At 54.8% G+C, this 18,459-nt stretch overlaps 1 protein-coding gene across 9 annotated transcripts in view; it reads right to left on the reverse strand.

The window, feature by feature from the left end:
* Nucleotides 1-2,726: 2,726 nt before the first annotated feature.
* TNK2 (tyrosine kinase non receptor 2) overlaps nucleotides 2,727-18,459 on the reverse strand; it is a gene marked incomplete at both ends in the record, with an annotated part of 29,643 nt that continues 13,910 nt past the window's right edge. For 3 of the 9 annotated variants that reach the window (XM_080696666.1, XM_080696668.1, XM_080696667.1), the window contains 11 exons: nucleotides 2,727-2,858; nucleotides 3,002-3,097; nucleotides 3,187-4,532; nucleotides 5,226-5,270; nucleotides 5,830-5,921; nucleotides 9,646-9,840; nucleotides 14,535-14,629; nucleotides 14,727-14,873; nucleotides 15,263-15,389; nucleotides 16,964-17,241; nucleotides 17,722-17,874. In XM_080696666.1, coding sequence (XP_080552792.1) covers nucleotides 2,727-2,858; nucleotides 3,002-3,097; nucleotides 3,187-4,532; nucleotides 5,226-5,270; nucleotides 5,830-5,921; nucleotides 9,646-9,840; nucleotides 14,535-14,629; nucleotides 14,727-14,873; nucleotides 15,263-15,389; nucleotides 16,964-17,241; nucleotides 17,722-17,874 — 2,706 coding nt within the window. The remainder of the gene's footprint in view (nucleotides 2,859-3,001; nucleotides 3,098-3,186; nucleotides 4,533-5,225; nucleotides 5,271-5,829; nucleotides 5,922-9,645; nucleotides 9,841-14,534; nucleotides 14,630-14,726; nucleotides 14,874-15,262; nucleotides 15,390-16,963; nucleotides 17,242-17,721; nucleotides 17,875-18,459) is intronic. The other 6 variants (XM_080696670.1, XM_080696669.1, XM_080696672.1 and 3 more) reach the window with 3 other exon arrangements.

An 18,459-nucleotide genomic window follows, 5' to 3' on the forward strand; every position in this document is an offset into this window, starting at 1 on the left:
GGAAGAAGCAGATATTGATAGCTAGGGTAACAACTTTGGCGACAGAGGCTGATGGAACAACACAGATGGCACAGGGGAAGAGTTAGGGTCAAACGGGAAGCACGGGTGTCCCTCCAGGGCACCTGCCCCTTGGTCTCCTTCCAACTGTGGGGCCTTAAGCCCTGGTCCCTGTCAGAAAATGGTCTGGCACCCCTTCTCTGCTTCCTGAGCCATCTTGGGCTTTTTCCAAGCACAAGATCCTAAGACCAGCCAAACCCCATAACATGTCCCTGGTGAGGCCAGTCACATTCTGTCCGATACCCCAACTGCCTACCAGTGGCTCCCTGGAAAAGAGCCCAGCCCCTAGGCAGCCTGCAAGGTGCTGGCCCACCTTTCTTTGCAACCAACACATCTTCCTGCCCAGGGCACACCTGCTTCCTCTCATCTGGTTCCCCGGAGCGGGACCTGGGGGCACACTCCAGCGCAGGGACAGCCGAGGGCAGAGCCAAGGGGGTGCACACAGGGCCTGCCTTCTCAGGGCTCCTTCCCCTCCTGGCTGCGGCTCCAAGGTCTGAACCAAAGTGTGCAGGGACAGCGCGTGGCGAGGGACACAGGCAAGGCAGCCCTCCCAGGCTCCCACTAACGAGGCTTCACTCCATCCACTGGGAGCAGCAGCAGGTCGTCCAGGCTGGGTGGGGTGTCTCCCTACCCTGGCACATGGACAGGCTCAAGTGGTTCCTTCAGGGCAGACCCTTATGCTCCAGACGCCTCTCAGCGCCTAGAGGATGGGAAAAAAACAAAATGTCCCTCCGTCAACAGGATCTGGTTATAGGGACACGAAAACTCCATGGTGCCACCCAGCCACAGTGAGCCACTGCCTCTGGTGCCAGGCAAAGGGGGACTGGTAGTTCTAGGCAATAATTTTGGAACTTAGTGTTCTGGGATGTCTTTTTTCTTTCTTTAATAAACTCTGAATAAGAGTATTTAAAAAGGATAAGGACAATAAAGCCTAAAGATATCTGGATGAAAAATTAGGAAGCATAACCAGGAGACTAACGCTTAGTGACTGATCTGTGTGTGCTGTGTGACAAAGCCATTATTCCTCCTATCCCTCTTTCCCTCCCTTCCTCCCTCCTTCCTTCCTCTTCCCTCTCTTCCTTTTTGTGGCATTGGGAATTGAAACCAGAGGCATTCTACTTCCAAGCTATACGCCCAAACCAGTTTTTACTTATTTCAAAACAGGGTCTCACTAGGATGAGGGTCTCACTGCTTGCAAAGGCTGTCCTCCAACCTTTGATCCTCCTGTCTCAGCCTCCCAAGTATTGGGATTACAAGTGTGCGCCACCACACCTGGCTTCTCCTGTCTTTCTAAGAGCTCCTGACTACACCACAGACGAGGAAGCAAGTACTCAGAAACTTGCAGGAGGCCACGGTGTCCGTGGGAAGCAAAGGCTGTCTGCTTCCCACACCCTGCAAGTCAAGCCCCACATCCCAGCACTCGCTTCCTGGGATAAGGCCTACTTCACCTGTTTGCCCGTATTTCACTACTTCTGGACTTCATAAGCTCCATATACATATTTGTATAACACGTCATTATTAATTATATATATCTGTATATTTTGATATACACATAGATAAGCTTTTTTAAGGAAAGAAGAGTTATTTTAAGGGGAGCTGGACATTTCTTTAAAAACACAATGACTTGTTTTGTAGGGATTGAACCCAGGGGCATTTCTACCCAAGCTACACCCCTAGCCCTATTTTATCCTTCCTTCCTTCCTTCCTTCCTTCCTTCCCTTTTTTTTTTTATAAATCTGTGGTTCTGGAGATTGAAACCAGGGGCATTCTACCTCCAAGCTATACCCCCAGCCCAATTTTTTATTACTTATTTTGAAACAGTGTCTCACTAAGTTGTGGAGGACCTCACTAAGTAGCTGAAGCTGTCAACAAACCTGTGATCCTCCTGTCTCAGCCTCCCAAGTACTGAGATTACAGGAGTGTACCACCATGCCTGGCTTTTTTAAATTTTTAAACAGGGTTTTGATAAATTGATGAGAGTCTTATTACTTGCTGAGGCTGTCCTCAAATCTGTGATCCTCCTGTCTCAGCCTCCCAAGTACTGGGATTAAACCGGGAGTGGTGGCGCACGCTTGTAATCCCCGTGCTTGGGAGGCGGAGACAAGAGAATTGCGCAGGCTCAAAGCCAGCTGTGCTGGCTTAAGAGACCCTGTTTCCAAATAAAAAAATATAAAATGGGCCTGGGAGTATAGCCTGGAGGTAGAAGGGTTCCATCCCCAGTACCACCAAAAAACGACAACAACAAACAAACAAACAAGTACTGGGATTACAGGCATGTACCACCACACCTGACATTGACATTTTAAATACTACCTTAAGCCAAATATGAGAAAAAAAAGGGAAGAATACTTGTTTAAGTCACTGAGCCTAAGGCACTGAGGTGGCCCTGTGGAGGAGCTGTAGAGTCACTGTGCTTCCCCCAGAGCTTACATTCCTTCTTTCATTGACCAATGCATGTGAAAAACAAGTGGCTAAAATGTCTAAATGAATAGTTAGGAGGAATCATTTTCAACCCAAACTGCCTGCCTCCTGGGCCCCCTGTCCAGCCCCCCTCTTATAGCCGGGGAGCCCTGTGTCTCCCTGACCACATGTGGCCTTCCAGGTGCTGGGCTTCTCCTCCTGTGGTATGTTCCGGGGACACGGTGCTGGGACAGGGAGGTGGGGCTCACTCACTTGTGGTGGGCAGGGCCGCAGGAGCCCAGAAGGTGGCAGCCAGCTTGCTCCAAGTTCCAGTCAAACATTTCCAGCACTTTGTGGCACTCCACTCGTGGCCGCAGACCCAGCCCAAAGAGCTGCTCCACCTGAAGGCAGAGGAACGCACTGGGACTGGGAAGTGGTAGTGGCAGGCTGGCAGGGAGCAGGGTCAGAGCCAGGGGCAGGGGCTGGGAGCAGAACCAGGCTTCAAGGGTCCCTGAGCACCAAAGTGAGCAGGTGGTGGCAGTACCTTCAGATACTGGGCAGCCCTCTGCACGCTCCAGCCGTGGCTCTGCAGGGCCGCCTGGCACTCCTCTGTGGTCACCCCATGCACCATGGCCTGCAGCTGGGCACACCCACCCATCAGCACCACTCAGGCCATTCCTCTGGGTCCCGTGGGCCCTCCCCCACCTCAAAGCCAGGCCAGGCACTCACCATCTGGACCTTGTCTGCTGGCCGTCCAGCCTCCGGCCCATCCCCAGAGCAGCCCCTCTGTGGCAGTCGAGCAGTGGCCCTTAGGGCTGGGGGCCGGGCGCCTGGGTTGCTGTTGTTGGTGGAGAAGTTGGCCTTGGGGTCTGAGGCGGCCTGGGGCATGGGCCGTACAGTGGCTGTGGGGGCGGCTGGAGCCGGGGTGCTGGGTGGGGGCAGCAGGGGCACAGGCAGGGGGGCTGGCTCTTCGGGGCTCTGGGCCTCACGCAGGAAACGCTGGTAGCGCTCCAGGTAGGGTGGGCGCTCGGGCAGCAGGTAGTAGTGAGTGTTGCTGACCTTCTTGCCATCGCGGACGATGGGCAAGATGCAGGGACCAGCCCGTGGACCCGGAGCCTGGATCACCTGGGGCGTAGCGTACTTAGGATCTGAGGCAAAGCTCTGTGTGGTGGGCATGGTCTTCCCGGGTGAGCTGGAGAGCCGAGATGGCAGTGGAGAGCTGCCAGGTGCCACCAAAGGGCTGGGGGTCCTTGAGCCTTGGGGGGACAAGGGTTCCCGGGGAGGCACCCGGGGAGGAGAGGCAGGCCCTGGCCATCGCCCTGTCTCCTCCTCACCTGAAGGGGCTGGTGACAGCTCAACACGTGGGCGTGTGGGCCGCGGGGGTATGGGCACCCGGGGCGGCACCTGGGGCTTGTCATCACCCCTGGGGCTGGGCGAGGGGGTCAGTGCGCCAGCTGGGACCTGCAGCTGCCGCATACACTCCTGCTGCAGTGCCTGGAAGATCTCTGCGGTCTGGGCTGAGTTGGGTGGCTCTCCCCCACCCTGGGGTGGGAGGAACAGGTTGTCCTCCAGGGGAGGTGGGCGCCGCGCCTGCTCAGGCACAAAGGCATAATTGGTCTCCCCCTGGCTGGGCCCAGGGGAAAGCTCCACACCCACCAGGGTGCTATTGATGGAGCAGACCTCAAAATCATCCTCGTCTTGGGCCACGTCGTCATAGGCCGGGGGCGGAGGCAGCGGGCGTGCATCCCAGTCTACCACAGGCGTGGGATGCAAGGGTCGCGGTAATGCCCGTGTGGGGCTCTGGGGAGGCGTTTTGTCCAGCAAGGAGCAGGCGTCCATGGCCAGTTGTGCCAGCGAGGGCGCACAGGGCCGTGGGGCCGGGACCACGGGCTCCTCGCCGAAGTCAATGAGCGTGACTTCACTCCCACTGCTGCGGCCTGCCTTGGTGCCTGGTACCCGGGCTGAGGGTTTTGACAGCCACAGACCTCGGGGAAGGCCTGACTTTCGCAGGCCCAGCCTCTTGAGGTCGCTAGACAATGGGTCTTGGTCCTCGCTCACAGGGTCATAGGTTGGTTCTGTGATAGAAAGGGAAAACCCAGCAGGGAGGCAGTGTTAAGGCAGGGACATGGAGACATGGAAGGTAGGGTATGGGGAAAAAAAGCCAAATATCTCCCACCAACATCCCACTGCCCCAAGAGGCTGGCCCTCAGCTGCCAAAGAGGGCACGACTCACCCCATCCAACAGGACAGAACCTGCTCTGTCTGCGGTCAGCCCTCTATGTGGCTGTGAGCCACAGCAGGCAGTGCCCTACTCCTGCCTACCTCTGAGGCTCCTCGTCAACGCAGACCCCCAATACCCTGGCTTCTGGGTCCTGTTAGTAACCCCATGTCCCCTCCATTACAGCATACAGTTAGTACAGGTGGGCAACAGGAGCTGTCCTCAGGGAGCACAGGTCTCCCACCCAGCCACCACAAAAGCCCACACACAGCCTCTACAGGTCTAAAGGGAGTGAGGCCGGACCAGGTTATGGCAGAGCGAGGCTGAGGTGGGCACTAGACCACACAACTGCGTCAGAAACTCAGGCACTGGGGAGTGCAGGTGGGGAGGCAGGCAAGCTGGGCCAGATCAGCAGCAAAAACTCACAGCACACCCGCTTTCCCCTCCCGCCCAGCCAGCCACCAGGGCTTTGTACCTTCCAAGAGGAGAGAGGTGAGAGGAGAGAGGGGGCGGGGGCAGGGGCCAAGGCACCCTGAGCAGCCCCACTTACTCTGAGTGAAGATGGCAGGCTGAGGTGGGCGAGGTGGAGGCTCCCCTGAAAGAAAGGCCATGCGGACAGGAGAGGAGAGGAGAGTGACCGCAGGAGATGGGGACAAGGGAGGGAGACAGAGCCAACAGGGGACAGAGTTTGGAGAGAGAGGGGAGGAGGGGCGGGAATACAAAGGGGGAGAGATGAATAGGAGCGAGTGAATGTACAAACCCAACTGCACATGGGAGACAGCGGGGCAGCAGGATGGGGACAGGAACCGGGAGATGGATGAGGTTCCTGGCTGAGGTGGAGCTCGTGGGGTGTTTTGGCTCAGGAGAGAAGAGCAGGATTAGGGGGAAGTGAGGAAAGCCAGGATCTGAGCAGGCCGTAAGGAAGGAGGAGGAAGCTGATGCAGGACCAACCCGAGGATGCCCACCTCGGCGGATACAGCTGCCTCCCTTCTTCCACCCCACGCCCAGCCCGAGCCAGGGACACAGCTGTCCCATCCTCTGCCCTGACCCAGCTGTCTCCAGAGTAGAACAGCAGGCTCAGGGTGGCCTGAGAAGACAGTGCCCCTTCCCGGGTAGCCAACAAGTGAGGGAACCAGGGTGAGGGGGGCTCTTACTTTTCAGCCTTCCTAGATGCTGGGTGGGTCGTGAGGTGCTCAGTTCCACACTCAGCAGGTCGGGAGGGTCCATGGGGTTTCCCAGATACAATCTGTGGGAGAGAGCAGATCAGTGGGTAGAAAAGAGGTAGTGAGGAAAGCTCTGGCAGAGAGTAAAATCCTGAGTGTCTAGGGAACAACTCTTCAAAGCTCACTCTTCTCAGAGGGAACTGAGCTGGCACATCTGGATGAGGAGGCAGGGCTCCCAACTCCCAGTCAGGAGACCTTGATAGTCAGGTGTGGTGATACATGCCCGTTGTCCCAGTACTTAGATGGCTGAGACAGAAGGATCGCAGGTTCAAAAACAGCCTCAGCAATGTAGCAAGACTCTCAGAAACCTAACTAGACCTTATTTCAAAAAGGGCTAGGGGTGTAGCTGAGAGGCAGAATGTCCTTGGGTTCAATCCCCAGTACCACAAACAAAACAAAAGAAAAAAGATCTTGATCCCTTCTCTAGATCTAAGCATAGATCTTATGTAACCTGAAGACACTGTCACAGAGAAAGGGCAAAGAAAGGACACCTAACCTCAGGCTGAAAAACAGGGCTTCAGGGGCTCCAACAACATCCTCTGGGGGCAGAGCTGGTCCTCAGTGACTCCCACAGCACCCTGACCCATGCCAGGCAGCCACCTGCTGGCACCTGATCCTCTGCCCTGCAGGCCCTGATGGGAGGGCTGGGACAGAAACATCTGGACTCCAGCCTCCCTGGCCAGGAGGAATACTTTTGCTGGACTGGAGGAGGTGGGATAGAGGCTAGGACACCTGCCCTGCTCCCTATTCACCCTCAGCTCCCAGGCCAACTGTTGGTATCTGTGACTTAGTCACTGGGGCTGAGTAAAGCCCAGAGGAATGGGGCTGGGCTGGGCACAGCACAGCAGGAGTGGGGCAGAGGGCACCGGCCTCCTCCTGGAGGTGCCTGCACTCTCCTGCCCTAGCTCCAGCAGGCCCTTGCCTAGTCCTTGTGAGGCAAGAGCCCCAGAGCCCTCTCAGAGCCTGGTGTTCTGGCATGTGGGCATGGAAGGTGAACCTGCTCCCCCAATGCCTCTCAGAAGTCAACAAGAGAAAGGGCTGCAGAGAAACACAGAGACCAGGCAGGAAGAGCTGTCAGGAGCACCATAGTGGGAAAGGGAATCCAAGAAGTGCCTAATTCTTCTGTGTTTTCCCAGAAACCCTAACTTTTCCCTAAGTGATCTCACAGCCTTTACTTATTGGAGACTACAACTCCCTTCCAAGCAGAGTGAGGAAGGAGGGGCTGTGCTGTCACCCGCTGTTCCCTCTGATGTGTCCCCCACAGGGAGTTCCCTTGGGCTGGCTCCCCTGACTCGGGAGAACACTCCCGTGTCTGGGCCTGTGCACAGTCCAGGGCTTAACCTACCAGGCTCACATTTTCAGGACTCTGGTTCCAATAGAAGAAAGGAAATTGCTACTCAGATGCAATGGTCTCGAGAGCTTTCCCCCTGAACTACTTCCAAGGTCTATCTTCCCAAGATCAGCGTGCCAGGACAGGTTAAGGCCATGGCCCTGGTAACCTTTCCACCAAGCTTGAGTGCAGATCCATCCTGTGAGCTCCTGACCACAGAGAAAAGCTGTCAACCAACAAGAACCCCCTCTACCCCACAGCTGTGGCAGGGGAAGTGCAGGGGGAAGAGGATGCTGTGGGCCCAGAGACCTCGCCCCCAGCCCACCCCCAAGTTTGGCCCTCCTCTCTGTACCCACATTCTGCCCCCCACCCTGCTCCACTCTGCCTCCAGCCCTGTTCTAGTGTATGGGGCTAAGAGAAAAGAAGTGAATACTGCATGCAGAGCTGGAGGACTATGATGAGGACTATGATGAGGACTATGATGAGGACTATGATGAGGCCAAGAACTGCAGTGATATATGGAGGGCAAGAGAAAGAACGTGCAGAAAGTGCCTCGCATTCACCTCTCATCGACTCCTAAGGACCTGCTCCAGGGCCAAAGCACCAGTACAGTCTTCAAGGCTGAGCAGAGTCCAGGTGAGGTTCTGGGCTTACAAGCATGGTTACTACCATTTCTCGTGTGTGTATGGTACTGGGCATTGAACCTAGGGGTGTTCTACCTCTGTGCTATACTTCTAGCCCTATTTTATTTTTTATAAAACAGGGTCTCACAAGTGTCTTAGAACTTAAGTTGCTAAGGACCTAAGTTGCTGAGAGTGGCTGTAAACCTATGATTCTTCTGTCTCAGCTCCTCAAGTACTGGGATTACAGGCATGCACTACCATGCCTGGCCTTACCAAGTATTTTTTTTCCTTGGGGGGCCGGGGGAAAGGGGATTGAACCCAGAAGCATTCTACCTCTGAGGTATACCCCCAACCCTATTTTTTTTTTTTTTTTTTTGGTGGTACTTGACTATTTTTTTTTGGGGGGGGGGTGGTACTGGGGGTGGAACCCAGAGGCCTTTTACCTCTGGGCTATAAGCCCAGACCTATTTTATATTTTTATTTGAAAACAGGGTCTCACTAAGTTGCTGAGAGCCTCACTAAGTAGCTGAGGCTGGCTTCGAACCTGTGCGATCCTCCTGTCTCAGCCTCCCAAACGCGGGGATTACAAGCATGCGCCACCACACCTGGCTGTATTTTTTATTCTTTATTTTGAAACAGGGTCTCACTAAGTTGTGAAATAGCTGCACCACCATGCCCAGTTCCATACAAGTATCAATAATCACCACATCCCCTAAACTAGAAAGTATGGAGGGAGGGAGGCAATTACAGTGAAAGAGCAGAAAAACACAACAGCACAGCCGGGCGTGGTAGCTGTGAACCAGAGGATCGCGGTTCGCGGACAGCCTCAGCTACTTAGTGAGGCCCTCTGCAACTCAGTGAGACCCCGTTTCAAAATAAAGAATAAAAAATAGGGCAGGGGGTGTAGCTCGGAGGTTGAATGCCCCTGGGTTCCATCCCCAGACACCCCCCCCCAAAAAAAAACCACCACACAATAGCATAGAAAGAGGGGAGAAAACCAAATGGCCCCATACGTGAGTTAAGTGCTCTTCAGGAGGAATGACTCCAAAGAACAAACCACACACCCCATGTACAGGAAGAACGTGCATCTGTGCCTGTGCAAGTGGCAGACTGTCAGGAGAGGCAAAGCGACTGACCACAGAGTCATATGTGCACAGCGGGAGGGGCAGTGTCCACGTCAGCGTGAGTCAAGAGGACAGAGTGCGTGTGAGCTTCACAGCACGGCACGGTGACCCCTCCCATGACAGCTGCCAAAGCATGTCTCCAAGGTCCCTGCCACAGCCAAGAGGCAGAGGGTCTCTCCTTGCCTGACAGCTTTTCATATAGGCAAAAAAAAAAGTCAGGAACCTTCAAGGAGGGACCCACATTCCCACTTGATGGAAAGGCCTTAACTCTTTCTGGCATACTGGCCTGGGAAAGGGACTCGGGAACAGCCCTTTGGAAGTATCTCTGGTCACCTCTGCTTTCAGCAGTACTTTCTAACTCAAAATAACACTTATGAGCCTATCTCCTTGGTGGACACACCCAACAGATGGGGTGGGGCTGTCCATTTTGCAGAATAAGTAAGCCCCAAAACATGCAAACAGAAAAGAAGGCATTCTGATCAAGAGTCCTGACTATGAGGCTGGGGCTTTCTAGGGTTCCACGGCTTCCTCAGAGTGAGACATGGATCAGGAGGGATGGGAGTGGGGGGCTGGGGCTGGAGACAGACAAGGGGTACACCCGTGAGAGCTTGTATGTGGTGCGGTGAGGGCCCCAGACTGGACCAGGGAGTGGTCCTGTGCAGATACTTACTCATCGATCTTGTCGGGGAAGCCCCAGCAGTGGCGGGGGTCGCTGTCGCCATGCCCTGTGTGGATGAAGCTGTTCTGCAGGGGCTGGCTGATGTCATGGGCTGACAGGCCAGCCACAGAGGTCACCACATTGCGAGGAAAGGGTCCCACACACAGCGTCCTTGTGTTCTGCCCACGCCACCAGTAGTTCTCAGCCCTGCCCAACAGAGATGACATGATGAACGCCTGGTGTGAGGAGGCAGCCCAGGCAGCAGGACCTTCTCATACCAAGCTCTCTTCATCCATGGAACCTGGTCCTTGGCAGAGGGGAGCACAAGAGATAAGGGCTCAGGACCAGGCAGTCTTCACTGGCCCACCTCCCCCAGCAGTGCCCCCATGACCTGCCACTCCCTGAACAGGGCCTGGCTGTTTGCTCATAGCCTTAGATCCCTAGGTGGGTCAGGCAGCTTTTCCTACAGTTCACAAATAAGGAAACATGTTCCAACAGGTGACATAACTTGCCTAAGGTTACCAGAACAACGGCAGTAGACCCAGGATTCAAATCCAGTTAAGACTACCAAGCCAGCACCTTCTCATAGCACCACCTTGCCTCCCTCCTTCCCTGGCAAGGCCTGGCCCCAGGCCTCTTCTGGACACCAGATTTTACTCTCGAGCCAGGTTTCCAGTGTTAAGAGATGGAACGGTCCAAAGGAGCACCAGGAGAGCATCAGCTTGGGGCCAGGCCTCCAATTAGAACACCTCCCATGTGCAGACCTCCCGTGGGGCAAGCCAAGTGCTCCCACACCTTGAGGTGGCGGACCCTAGCCCTTGACACCCACACTGCCCATCTCGTCAGGAGTTCTACTCGTGTCTTAAACCAAGGGGATTCATAAGAAACTCAGAACTCCCAATGTGGCTGGAAAGCGGGGCCTCAGCCGCTCATCCTGACTATAGACCCAAAGCTTGTGCTGAGGCAGCCTGCACCCGGCCTGGGCGGGGGTGGGGAGAACAGAGGTCCCTTGGACACTGGCAGGCTGTGAGGCTCCTGCACCTGCTGCTAGAATTGCTCACCCCTGACCCTGTGGTCACTCGGGGCTCAGGCACAGAGGTGGCAGTCTTAGACTGCTCTAGCGCATGTGGCACCGAGCTGCCTGCTCCCTCACTACCCCACCCTCACTTCTCCTGCCCCACAGCCAGAACCACACAGAAGGCTCTCCTCCACATTGCAGCCAGAGCAGAGGAGCTGGGGAAGATGGAGGAGGAGGTGATGTCTGCACTTGGACCCACTGCCCCATGATGTGATATGGTCAGCCCAGCTATACCTCAGCCCATCCCAGAGACCAGTGGTCACACCCCACAAGGGCAGCAGTCTTTAGGGAGGTGAGAAGTGGGGCCGGAGGAGGACCAAGCTTCCACAGCCATCCTCCCCATAAACAAGGCCGCCTACCCAGCCCACCACCAGACACAGCAACCCTGTGATTATACCCTGCCTTCAGGGTGGGGAGGACAGGAAAGGAAGGAAGAAAAGAGGACACCACCCCAAGAAGGGACAGACCCATCCCAAAATAGCAGGGCCATTCCAAAGAGGAGAAAGAGTTTCCCCACTGCACACACAAAGCCACCCATGAAAGCTGGTGGGGGAGAAAGCACAGCAGCCTGGCGCTGTGTTCCCTGCTGCTGCTGTCCCCAACACCACCGACTCCCTCTCCAGGCAGCCCCTCACCACCCTAGGGCGGCCACTGGACTCTGCTCTCCACACCTTAGAGGTGCTCATTAACTTGCGTGAGAAGTGCAAAGGAGGCAGAGAAAGTGTTCAAAGCAGAGTGAACTCCTGTTCAAGGCCAGGTCTAGCAGGAGATCACTCCCTCCACCCCTTTCTCTTTACCAGCTCCTTACACACACACACACACATCCTTCTGGACCCACTTCTGAGCACAAGAGAGGACACCAAGCCCACCCGCCCTTATTACAGGTACAGCCCAGGTCAGAATCCCATGGCGGGTCCCAACATTACTTTTCAAAAACATGCTTGCTACTAGAAGAAGGAGAGCCCCTTGCGCCTATACCCAGGCACTCTCAGAAGCAGGATTCTCCCTTGGCAAGGCTCAAATAGACATTCCAGGATGACCAATGCTACATTTTATTGCCCACATATGCCCTCTGAGCTAAGATGGGCTAAGGTGCCAGCAGCCCAGAGGTGATAGGAGGGCCAGGCCGGCGGGCCACAATGACTAAAGCAGAGACAGACAGGGAGGTGCTGGGTAAGAAGGGGGCCTAGCACTTCCAGCATGAGGTTTCTACTTCCTGCTGCCCGCAGGACTCCTGGAAGAACCTGGGGCAGAAAAGAACTCTGTGGAGTAAGCTGAGAGCTGCCCAAGGATGCCCCAGATCTAGATAGCTCAGCACCTCATTCCTTTCTGGTTAAGGTGGTCCAGAAATGGCTGAACACACAAACTGCCCTTTCTCTGAATGTCCCAAGTGCCCTGGCCCCAAGGGATATCCAGATATTTGGTGCCTTCCTTCCCTACCTGCCACAAAAAGCAGAGGCTTCAGAGCCAGGCCAGGCTCAGGACCTGCAAATAGATCTCAACACCTTTGGCCCCTTTCACCACTTCTATATGAAACAAAATGCAATAGAACTACTAGCCATCCCACCCTCCAAATAAAACCCTCTAGGAAAGACCAGTCATCATCTGTCCCTCCAAGTCGACAGAGCCTCCTCAATTCAGTTCACAAACTACCACGTATCTTCTCTCTGTACCCTGCCTGGTATCCTAAAAGAATTGACACCACAGAATCATAGTTGGAGACAAGTGACTTCCCAGGCTTGGAACTAGGAAACATGCTGGCAACCACTTCAGCAAGGCCAACACTAAGAGAAGAACACACATAAGAAGAGGGCTGAGAGCCAGAGAAAAAGAGACCCACATAAATAAGCCACAGCCCAAAGACCCATGCACCCGGAGACATGGAGACAGACTCAGCCAAACAAACAGATATTCAGGAACTGAGAAAGTAAGGGGGCAGAACTAAAGCTGTGGTACCACCGACACACAGGCCCACTCCCAAAGCCTCACCGGCTGTTGTGGCCTCCTGCCCCTCACCTCCCACCTCCTGAGCAGCTCCAGGGACCCAGAGCAGCCACTGTGGTCCAAGTCAGGGCTGGTGGCCTAGGAGGAGGAGCCCTATGAGCTGAACCACACTGGTGGTAGCAGTAGCTAGTGTCAGAACAGCAGCTGGAGCCAACCAGAGCCTATGAGGGAAGGGTGGGACAGGATGTATCCAGGAGGCCTCCCCGGAGAAACCACTCCTCCAGCCCCTCCCATAGCCTGCCTAGTCACCAGCAGACCTAGGGCAAGAGCTCCAGAGATACACGCCCTGGAAAGGCCGGAAGCTCCTGAGTCACCCCCAGGCTCTGACTGACTGACAAGAGATGGGGATGGTAAAGACCTGAGGCTACTGGAGTGTAGGAGGGATGGTCAGGCCCAAGGCTGTCTGGCTCTTGGAGGAGGAACTGGGCTTCTGGCTTAAGGCTCAGCCAGGTACTGCCAGAAGGTCCCTGCCCTTAATCTTCCTATTTTCTGATCTCTCCAGAGTGCCAGGCCTATAACTGCTTTCCTTGCCATCTCACCTCCAAACCCACAGACTGTTTCTCCCTATCCTGGGTCTCTCCTAGCAGTTTTCTGCTTTCTTCTACCATCACTAACTCCCTATCTGTACTCACCCCCTGCAACCTACTGGAATATTATTCTTGGTTCCGCAGACTGGACCCAAAGGCAAGGAAGCCTGGACCTACAGCAGACGGGCAGAGGCCAGAGTAGGTGCAGGTAAGTTCTACACATCCAGCTTCCAGGACCTACTCCACCCACCACTTTGACTCAGACCCAGAGACTCACCAGCCCCCAGGAAGCACAAAATTTAACTTTAATTTCCAGGCAGAAAAGAGTCTGTAGAAAGCAGCCCCCTGCCTACATCTCTGCTTGGTTCTGAGTCAGATGAAGGGAACACAGGGAATTCCCTCTACCTTACTCTTCTTCCTGGTCCTTAACATCACTTCCTGCCCCGAGGGCATCTCCAGCCACCCTGCCCTAACTAGCTCCTCAGACACCTAGGGATCAGATGGCAGAAGGTGGGACCAATGGAGCCTGAGGCCTCCAAGGCAGGCGCTGCAGGTAGGAGGCCTGACTCCAGAGATACTGCTTGCAAGATAAACTCACAAAGGTGTGTGTGTGTGTGGGGGGGGCAGGAACAGACAGGCCCTGTCAGGGGTGACTAGGAAGAAAGGGGTAGATGACCCAGGCAGATGATGGAGAGAGGCCCAAGACTGGGAAGCCCTGGGAGAGGACTACACAGAGAGGATAGAATGACAAGAAGAGGGTAGGCCTGGAAGCCTGAGCGCCCCCCTGGCCCCCGCTGGCAGGGGGGGGGGGGCTCAGCAGGGAGGATGGGAAGCTGACAAGAGGGTAGGCAGGACAAGGCTGCCTGGGGGCCTGAAGGGTACCTGGTGGGCAGTCAAGAGTTCTTACACTGGAGCAGCAGGAGAGGCAGGAAGAGGAAGGATGTGAAGAAGAAAGTTCAGGAGCTCAGTGCTCTGCTGTGACCTAATGCAGGCCGGCCACTGCCTACCCCTCAGGATAATGGTGGCTTGGTCCAGATTTACACAGACAGGGCTGGGGCCTAATGGGAAAAGGTAACAGAGGTGGAGTTGGGCAGGGAAACCCCACCAGAGCAGCAGCACGTGTCCTGACCCCTTTCACTCAGGAGATTGGCCAGGCCTGTCACCCTCACCCCAACACTCATGCCCCATCGCCAGCCTGTGTGCTGCCCAGGAACCTGGAGGCTAAAGAGATCTGTTCTCACACCCTGCCAACGGAGCCCCTCAAGGAAACCCAGTGCAGGGCGTAGCCCTACCTGCCCTCGATGACGGTGATGACATCATTCATCTGGATGTGCAGCTTGTCTGGTTCCTCAAAGTCCTGAAGGGCACGCATATCAGTGGGCTGGGCCTAGGGACAGACACAGGTCACTGCCCACCCTGGAGCTAACCCTCAGGTGGCCCCTTGCTTGGATTCACCAGCTCCTGTAGGCCAACTTGCCCCTCACCTCTAGCAGGAAGTCCCGCAGGGCCACAAACGTGGGCCTGTCCTCTGGCTTGTGAGCCCAGCACTGGACCATGACATTGTAGATGTCCTGGGGACAGTCCTCAGGCCGCGGCAGGCGCTCCCCCTCCTTGTCAATCTTATGTAGGATCTGAGAGTGGAATGGAATAGGCAGGGCACTTAGCCCTTCACGTCCCACTTTCCCTCCCACCCATCCTACAACTGCTGGCTGTCATGCCTCTCCTCCAAAGAGCTGTGCTAGGAGAGGCCAGCCTCAGAACCGTGACCCTTATCCCCATGTCTGGGGCCTCAAAAGAGTCGGACGTGGCAAAGGCTAGAGAATGAGAGCCAGCCCCAGCTCTTCCCTCCCCTGACCCTCTGGGGCAGCAACCTTCTTTTTGTCCCCTCTCCAAGGGTGGTACAGAAAAAGGAAGTGAAGCAACGAACCCATCAGATGAGACAGTTCCAACAAAGCCAGCTGGGAGCCAGGAAGGATTTACTCTCCACCCACACTATGGGGAGCACATCCCCAGCCCTCACCTGACTGCCATTGAGGCCAATCCAGGGCTCCTGGCCATAGGTGAACATCTCCCACAGTGTGACCCCAAACATCCAGGTGTCGCTGGCATGGGAGAAGGTGCGTGTTTTCAGACTCTCAGGGGCACACCTGGCAGAGACAGAGTCAAAGAGAAGCCTCCTGAGCACCTGCACCTGCAGCAGCCCAGTGGACGTAAAGCACTCATTCAACAAATATACTGTTGCCTGCGAACCAAGCTCAACAGTGGGTACCGGGGCATGGCATGAAGTGCACAGGCAGGGACAGGACTCCGTGACCATGTGGTGCACAGTCTTGAGGAGCTTGTCTGTGTTCAGGTTTCCTATTCACAAGTAGCCTGGGGTAAGAAGAGGAGGGATCTCCCACTCAGGGACCAGGGAAGAGAAGGCCAAAAAGCTCCATCACAGGAAAGGGAAAATAAGGTCTCAGGCTGTTTTCTATCTGGTAGAAGGATGACAATTTCCAGATTTGGGTCAGAGCCTGGGATTTGGGTCATTTCAGCAGGAACATGTGGGTAGGAAATCCGGATAAAGCCTGGGGAAAAACCAGAATGGGTTTTGGTGAAGACAGTCACACTGTCTTTATAAAATACATCCACACTTACTCTGGGCCCCCCTCCTGGGTGAGGGAGGGAAATACTATTGTAGCGAAGTTAGAATGGGATGCCTCAGGGTGGGCTGAGGTACAGAATGAGGAAACCAAAGGGTCTCTCAAGGGACTCTGCTGTGCCACTCAGGATGGAACTTCAGTCTCCTTCCTCCCTTCTTCTCTGTTTTATTTTTTGTGGTACTGGGATTGAACCCAGAGGCATTCTACCTCCAAGCTATAGCCCCAGCCCTTTTTAATTTGTTTTGAGACAGGGTCTCACTAGCCTGCTGAGGGCATAAGTTGCTGAGGCTATCCTTGAACCTATGATCCTCCTGTCTCAGCCTCCCAAGTACAGGTGACCTCGGCTCGGCAGGGTTGTCTTTAAAAAGCTGTACACGAAAAGGTGACCTTATAATTTACCACCCAAACCAGGATGTTTGAATACAGAAAGGGGTGGTATTAATTACTCCAGGACAAAAGGCATAATCCAGGATAGATGGTCACCAGCATATATAGTCAGTCATTAACGAGAGTGAATGTGCAGTTTGAATTATATAAGTGTTAAGCAAAACTGGATCAATTCCTCCTGTTCCAAAGACAACCCTTCTTTGGGTGCCTATGGCACCAGGGGACCACAATGACCTCAGCACAGAATAAGCCCACACAGAAACCAGGACACAGCCAGGGACCACTATGATGTACAAGTGAGGAGCCCTGGTCAGAGTCTGCAAGGCCCAGTTCAGTTTGGCTCTGCCTGCCACTAGCTCTACCTAGAACACGTTTATTAACCAGTCTTGCATGGCCATCCTCCTGATATTTTAGGAACTTAGTATCTAGTGCTACAGAAAACCTTTTAATACCCTACTGGGTAGCATAACCTTTAGCCTACAGCATTTATCCCTGTGCCTTCCAGTACCCCTTTGGGAATTCTTGGATAGATGCATAAAGAGGATGCTCCAGGCCCAGAACAGACAAGGACAGACCCAGGCAGAGCCAAAAGCTGTGATGAATACAGAAGGCCTCAGAAGCTTGAGGCCTGAGTCTATGGGGACTAGGGTGCTGTTCAGGACTATGAACCAGCAGCGCCTGCCCCTCACCAGGCAAAGGGCACCTTGCGATGTTCCTGCATGACGTAGTGGTCGTCATTCTGGGGTAGTGCTCGCATCAGTCCAAAGTCTCCAATCTTGACCAGGTCACGGGTAGCCAACAGCAGATTTCGGGCAGCCAGGTCACGGTGAATAAAGCGCTTGGACTCCAGGTAGCCCATGCCCTCAGCCACCTGCACAGCGTAACGGCTCAGAGTCCCCAGGAGGAAGTGCCCCTGGTGCTTACGTAGTCGGTCCAACAAGGATCCCAGGGGTGCCAGCTCTGTCACCTGAGGCCACAGAGAAGGTGGAAGAAATAAGTCTGAAAGAGTCCTGCCCCTTCCGGAGCAACCTAGGCTGGGCTCCCAGTCCCTCTCCTGAAGGCCTGTCACAGCCACAGTCAATGTTTCCCTTGACCTGTCCTCTGGGAACCTCCAGGAGGCCTTCAGTCTCTCAAGCCATTCCCTCCAGGCAATGTGGGAAACCCAGCCCCAAAGAGAAGCAGCACAGAGGCTCAGGCTAGAAGTTCCTAAAATTAACCCAAGGGCCAGCATCTCCCATGGATACAACTTTCTGCCAATGAGGACCAGCAAAATCCAAAGAAGACAGCACTGGCCTGGGCCCTTGTGAGCCCCTTCACCACATCAGGTAGGGACCACAGCTGGATCGCTGTCAGGATGGACAGCAATGACACACAGGCAGAAGGAAGGGAACACCCAGATCTGCAGGCGGCTCCCTTCCCCTAGCATCCTCCTGCCAACAGCACTCACCATCTTCATGGGCGGTGTGAGCACCACACCGTAGAGGCGAATGAGGTTGCGGTGGTCAAGTGAATGCATGGCATTGACCTCCCGGATGAAGTCATCCATGGCCTCCGGCTGGCTCAGCACATCAGGTTTCAGGCACTTCACAGCTACACTCACCTGCCCAGAACAGGATTTGGAGTCAGGACTCACCTGGTCCCAACACTGAGTTAACCTGCTCTTCCCTCCAACTCAGCTCAAAGATCCCTGCCTCAGATCTGCTCATCGGGGTGGCTGAGCTCAGGGCCAGGGCCTGGGCTTACACACTCTGTGACCTGAAGGGGGAGACAGCTGGCCTCCCCTTCCTGGGGGAATTCCCAGGTTAATTAGCAACCATAGGCATGAGATGACCAGTATGATAAACACTAACATATTATGACAGAACATTAAAAGTGTTTTTGGAGAGCCGGGCATGGTGGCGCACGCTTGTAATCCCTGTGCTTGGGAGGCGGAGACAGGAGGATCACACAGGTTCAAAGCCAGCCGTGCTGGCTTAAGAGACCCTGTTTCCAAATAAAAATTTAAAAAACATAAAATAGGTCTGGGAGTGTAGCCCGGAGGTAGAAGGGTTTCCAGGAACCCCAGTACCACCAAAAAAAAAAAAAAAAAAAAGGTGTTTTTGGAGCTGGGCATGGTAGCATATACTTGTAATCCCAGTATTCCGGAGGCTGAGACAGGAGTGCAGATTCTCTGCCAGCGTCAGCA

This window comes from Muscardinus avellanarius, assembly GCF_963383645.1.
Source record: "Muscardinus avellanarius genome assembly, chromosome: 5".
Classification (NCBI taxonomy): domain Eukaryota; kingdom Metazoa; phylum Chordata; class Mammalia; order Rodentia; family Gliridae; genus Muscardinus; species Muscardinus avellanarius.